The sequence below is a fragment of the Trachymyrmex cornetzi genome, unplaced genomic scaffold (genome assembly GCF_001594075.2).
Source record: "Trachymyrmex cornetzi isolate Tcor2-1 unplaced genomic scaffold, Tcor1.1 scaffold1621, whole genome shotgun sequence".
In the NCBI taxonomy this organism is placed as follows: domain Eukaryota; kingdom Metazoa; phylum Arthropoda; class Insecta; order Hymenoptera; family Formicidae; genus Trachymyrmex; species Trachymyrmex cornetzi.
Genome location: NW_017296226.1, coordinates 11,123 through 17,668, shown reverse-complemented (window position 1 = coordinate 17,668; position 6,546 = coordinate 11,123). Strand labels below are relative to the sequence as shown.

The 6,546-nt window shown below is 31.0% G+C and overlaps 1 protein-coding gene across 4 annotated transcripts; it reads left to right on the top strand.

Moving 5' to 3' along the window:
* Positions 1-1,156: 1,156 nt before the first annotated feature.
* LOC108758966 (protein PFC0760c) lies at positions 1,157-6,324 on the top strand. 4 transcript variants are annotated; one of them, XM_018504215.1, is made up of 6 exons: positions 1,157-1,161; positions 1,528-2,175; positions 2,242-2,750; positions 2,840-3,299; positions 5,348-5,755; positions 5,880-6,324. In XM_018504215.1, exons 2-6 carry the CDS (start codon positions 1,528-1,530, stop codon positions 5,943-5,945), a joined length of 2,091 nt encoding a protein of 696 aa, XP_018359717.1. In that variant the 5' UTR covers positions 1,157-1,161; the 3' UTR covers positions 5,946-6,324. The 4 variants fall into 4 exon arrangements, with proteins under 4 accessions (XP_018359717.1, XP_018359716.1, XP_018359715.1 ...); XM_018504214.1 differs by lacking the exon at positions 1,157-1,161 and adding an exon at positions 1,168-1,247 and having other exon boundaries at positions 1,528-2,160; XM_018504213.1 differs by lacking the exon at positions 1,157-1,161 and adding an exon at positions 1,168-1,247 and having other exon boundaries at positions 1,528-2,169.
* Positions 6,325-6,546: the final 222 nt, after the last annotated feature.

The window sequence follows — 6,546 nt, the reverse complement described above, 5'->3', positions numbered from 1 at the left end:
GAACACGCTCTTGACACTGAGTGCAGCCAGTGCACCCCAATCGAAAACGCTATTAATATCTAATTCCTCTATTGTGCGCAGGCCCTAAGGATATACAGTAGGGACAAGTAAATCTGCGCAGTTGAACTGAAAACGCAACATATGCAAATGTGTACAATTATTGATAAGTATGTATATATATGATATTCTTGATATTTTATATATTATTTAATTATATATAGTAAAAAATCACTACTTAAAGTTATGAACATGAGATATCGAAGTTATTTTTCTGCATTCTTCCTGCAGTCTAGTCAAGTCCTTACAATCTTACAACTCGAAATGGCACTTCAGCTTTAGCACTGAAAATCTTGGCGTGTTCTTTTGAACTTGTACTATTCAGTGCAACCCATGGAACTCGTCCAGTGTTGATGTGAACTGAATGCGCACTTGTGCGCACTAACTTTTTCCCAATCGAAAACGCTATAAGATATTACCTGTTGCATCTCTTTGCATGTAAGCGATTATAGAACGTTCCATACTGATATTTTCTATAAATATGTTATATTTATAATACTTATGCAATAAGACACACATAAAAATTAATACAAAATCAAAAGCAGTAATATTAAACATCAGAGTAGTTAAGTAAAGATATGTATATGTATGTATATATATATATATATATATATGTAAGATATATATTTTAAGAACAAAGTTTAAGAATAAGAATAATTTAAATTGGTTTTATAATATTTTTACTTATATTATAGTAATGTCTACTTTTGATTGCTTAGGTTAAGTATCGGTTATCTACCTGCCATGCAAACTGCCATATTGAACTGTTCCGTTGTATTACCTCTAGACCTAGGGCAGTCAGTTCAGTGAACTACTGTACTGAGTGCAGCTGTACTGCTAAAAAGAACAGCAAATATGACGTAATTTCCGTCAAAAAGAATGCTTCAGTGTACACTTTTTGAACTAGTGCAGCCAGTTCAGCGAAAAAGAACAAACCTATATATAGTCACTCTTGAAGTGGTTCGGGTGTGTTTTAGAACGCAACGATCGAAAGTCCATCGAGAGTATCGAAGTATTTTCGAACGATTCTCGGGAGAATCGAGGCACTCAGTTGATATTTTCGAACGCAGTCTTATGCTACGCTTGTCATGCTCGCATTACAATGTATTTATGTGTTTACATTTTAATTTGCAAAGCGTTACGATGTTGTAAAGATGAATCACTTTATGTCTGACAGTATGAAACGCGCGGTAATATCTGATTTACATTGTTTTCGTCTTAACTGTTTTTAACGTAAACAATAATGCTTTGTGTTTTTACTTTTGTTCTCATGTGATAATATTAATTTTAAGGTTATTCTAGGTTACTTTGTTTATATTAAATAATATTAACATATGCGATTGCATTGACGACGTTCGCGTTATAAAATGAATACTGTTTCGACAAATTAGTATCCGATCGTACATATTGTAAAATTTATGAATCATAGAGTGCGCACTCCGTTTTAATTCATATTTTCTTGATTTTCAGATGCCTGAGGAAAATCATGAAACCAAACGAGTCTTTGTCAAGCAAGAGAACTTTGGATATAATGCTCCTTCATATGCTAATTATTCATCGTCATTGTCGTCGCCGTCGATACCTTCCACTAATGCTCAACCTTTGCCTGGGCAACCACCTTTACCTCCTATGCCACCACCATCCAGTAGAATTCCACCTCCGCCTCATGTATTCGAATCAGTGCCTTCTCAAATAACTCCCATTCAAGCATGGATACATCCTACATGGCAATGGATAGCATCGCAAACATCTATGCCACCTCCAACTCCACGTGAAGTTACTAATACGATTCAGAGAGAAATGCCATTGAGAGGTAATTACGTACGTCACGAAAGATTTGCTCACAATAGGAGCAACATGTATGTCCAGAGAAATAATTTTCATCGTAAAAAAAGACCTGTGCGTTTTGGACTATCGCAAGGTCAATTTAATCAAAATACATATCTCGGATTACAATGGCAAAGAAATGTTTATACTGCAGCAACAAACGATGATATAAGAAATCACATAACTGTTCCTCTCTCTTCCCATTCTATATCTCCCATTCCTTCAGGAATTATAAATAATATAACGAGGCATGACGAGGAGATGGAGGATCAAGATGTAAAAATTGTACTAGTAAACATATTTTTTATTGTGCACGTGCTTGTTACAAATATAGTTGATATTATTAATTTTTTTTAGGAAAAGATAGTAAAGAAGAATAAACAAAGAAAGCCAATGTCTCAAAGCTATCCTAGTAAGCCATGGAATAGAGAGGATGCAGAGAGAGCACTGATGATTGAAAACGAATATAACATGAAGAATAAAGTTAATGCACAGAGCTTAATAATTAAATTTCCCGATCCAGACTTAAATAAGGACATTGTTAAATTATTTCATCCTGGTATTCGAAATATACATTTTCAAAATCCTAGTGGTCCAAGATATTGCTTTATTCAAATGGCAAAGAATGTGAATATTGATGAAGCTATGAAAGAATTGGAGAAAATCAAGTTTGGCACAGGATACTTAAAAGTCGAAAAAAAAGCTGTAAGAAACGAGGATGTCCGAAATACGAAGCCCGAAGACATAAATCCTTACAATTTATATATAGGAAATTTGCCCACGTTCGTTAAGGCAAATGAGATAAAAAGCAAATTTCCAAAAGCACGAGTTGATGTATCAAGAGCACGGAAATTAAAGAACACCCAGTGAGTTATGAATACCTTGTATAAAAATATATAATTCATATAGAGATAACTATACATTATGCTTGTATTATATTTATATTTTGTTGTAGATTTGCTTTTATGAGATATAATAGTGTAGATGATGCGATAGCAGATTACAAAAAAGCATATGGTTTAATGTGGGATACAAGGAGTATTATTGTTAAATTTCGTCGAAAAGAAGGTAATTCTTATCTTTCTGAAGAACTTAAACCTGACGTTAAGAAAATTAAAGAAGAGTCAAATAATATTGTACAAATGAAAAGGGAACAAAATATGAATCACATTGAATTTAAATCTAATGTTAACAAGTCAAAACATGAAGAAAATAACATTAGTCAAGAGGATAAAGTCAATCATGATAAATCATCAATAAATCAAGACACAAATAGCGTGGAAGCGCAGTTACAGGATAATTCCATTAAAGCACAAAATAAATCAGCCTCGCAAATTGAGGAAAATACGAACTCTCATTCCTCTTCGGTACCAACTTCAATCACATCAGATAAGACAATACAAGAGCAACTCTGGGTAATAGATATAAAATCAATATCAATATTATATTATATATTGTAATTATGGATTTGAAACAAATTCTTGATATCACTTAAAAACAAGATGTTTACTACATGAAAATCTGAAGTTTTCAGAGCATTTCTCTTTCGCCCTGGAAAATTAGGTTTTTTTAATGGAATTTTATTGATACTCAGAGAAATTTTTGGAATTTTACTTTTAAATTTAAATTATATCTCTTTTTGAAAACACACACACATTGTTTCTGTCATAATTTTTTCTTAAGAATATAAAATATCAATTAATTGTATGGTACACATTTTCCCGTACATTTAAGCCCGATCTGCAATTGCATAAACGTAGACGTAAGCTTATGGGAATAATAGTAGCAGTAAATGTATAATATATTAAGGAGATTATAAGGGCATAAAACACATATTAATATTTACGCTTTAAACAAACTACATATATGTGAAAATTGTGTTCATAACATTCTGTTTTTATTAAGCAACACATTTTTATAGAATATTTATTTTACTTGATATTACTTTTATTGATGCAAATAAAAATTTTTTTAATAATAAGAAAAATCTAAATTTTTTTAATATAATTATTTTAAAAACTAAAAATAACTTATGCAAAATTTCATTGAGATTTACTAATTAGTTTATAAGAAATAAATATCTTGTTTATTTATTGAACAATTAATTTCTGAATCTCAATGTAACTTTACATAAATATTTTTGAATTCATAAAGTACTTATATAAAAAAATTTAGATTTTTATTATTATTTTATAATACATTTTCATATATTTCTATTAGAGTACAAATTTAAAAAATATTACTTTTTATTCAAACAACTTTTGATCCAGATGGTCATCTGTCTCTAATTTTTTTGTATTACTTTTAAATGCAATTTAGAATAATTTGTAATTTTTTCAAGTAATTCTTAACATATTGCATTTGTCTTACAATGTCCTCAATCTACAATCGAATAAAGATTCAACGAACTTTTATCTTCAAATTGAACATTGTTCGCAATACTTTTTCCGTGTTCTATACTTGTAATATAATATATTCGCGCGTATTATGATAAACTCGTCAAATAATATATCATAAAATGAACTTAATAAAAAATGAAAAGGACACTTCGCACTCATTTTCATACGTTGAGACAAAAGGACAATAACGATATAGGCCCGAGAAAAAGACGATAACGATGGAGACATGTGACAGCATTCTGATTAGTTCATTCTTATATTTTACGCAATCGTAATTGTGAAAGATAAAGTTGAACCATCTTTCACAACACGCTTTACAACCGTGAGTAGCAAATTAAAACTTTACAACATTTTACAACCATTTACAATTACGTTTACGCAATTGTAGATCGGGCTTCACGTCCATTGCGTGCGTCGATGTTTTGTGAGTTTTTATTTTAAAAGTCAGGGTGTGACAAATGAGAATAGAAAACAGTATAAAGTAGAAGAGAACATTCATTGATATTACAGTAAAGCCAGCGGCACAAAATGTTTGTTTTTTTGCTGAATTGTTAGCTAGAATAAATTCTAACCACTGTATTAGCTACGATGCTGACACTGTCAGTATTACAGCCAATACGATGGCAAGATTCTAATCTTGCTAAGATTAAGATTCTAATCAGCTAAGAATCCAGCAGAAAAACAAGCATCATGTACCGCAGGCTTAAACTTTCCCTATATTTATCTTACAGATTTCATAGCTCTAATTGTAGCAAACAATAGATAATTTTGTGGAACTCCTGTTTTCTAATTTTACAATTTGTAATTTGTTTACTTGCATTCTAACTTATTTTGTTTCATTAAAATATTTTCTAATTTTACTTGAAATTTTGGATAAGAATACCTGGAAAATTTGAGGATAATCTCAGAGAATTTTTTTCAAGATTTCGAAAAACTCTTGGAAAAACTATTGGAATACATTTCGATATGTTTGATTAGACAAAACGAATGTTTTGCAAAATTTACATATTACAAACATCCTGAAGGTTAATAATACTTCTATTTGTTATGTGTAAATATCACAGGCTTCTTCTGAAATATCTTCAACATCGGAGAATCCATTATCATGTCCAACACAGACTCATGCCACCGAGGAAACGATGATGCTTACACAAATCAAAGAAGAACCCATAGATTACGATGAGATAGATATGTGTACCATGCAGGCAGACGACGACGACGACGACGACGACGACGACGACGACGACGACGACGACGACGACAACGACGACAACGACGACAACGACGACGATAACAATGATGATAATGACGACGGCAATGATGAAGAACTAAACAATACCGACAATGATAAAGATAATAATAATGAAGATGTCGAAGGAAACAATGAAGATAAAGATGTTGACGATGATGGAAACATAGTATTTACAAAGTCATCAGAAATAGAACAAGATAACAAAGAAGAACCAACGGATGTAAGTGTAGCACATAATTGGTTATTAATTATATCAAACTTCCTTTATATTCATTTAAAGTCTTTCAATATTTTACTGAAGACGCGCGCACGCGGAAATTTATATCTCATATCTTTTATTTTAGCATCTTGACCAAATGTTCACTGAATTGGAGAATATGACGAGCGATATTGGCTTCTTAAAAAATTGAATAAGTTATTGTTTTAACATGTATTGTCATACGTTAGCAAAAAATTTTTTTTAATGAAATATAAGAGCCATGCCACACAAAAAACTTAAACAATAAGACGTAAGACGTTGGCCAATTCACTTACTGTTTACATTTTACTTAAGTTTTTTCATATACCATGGCCCTAATTCCGTATGTAATGCGTATAAATCAGTAGCCGTGTAATATAAACAAATAAGACTGCATGTGTAAGTACAATGTGTAAGCGATTATAGTAGAATAAACTATAAGCTTGTTTTTTGTTGCTGTACTGGATTGTACTGAAATTCTCTTTCGCCAAACTTCAAATATACATAATTTCACTTCAAGTAGAACGAGTGTAAGCTAGTTCAGCTACAAAGAACAGTTTTTGTAATTATTTTTTCAGCTACAAAGAAAAGTAATTTGTATTTATTTTTTTCAATGAGTTTCAATAACTATTATGTTTAAGTGCATACATACGTAATTTCTATTGTATCATTACAGTTATTATTTTGTGTATTTTTCGTGGTAGTCAATCTGTCCATGGATCATTTTTTAATATAACACGAAAAGCTACCGATAGTAAATTAAAAAAATATTT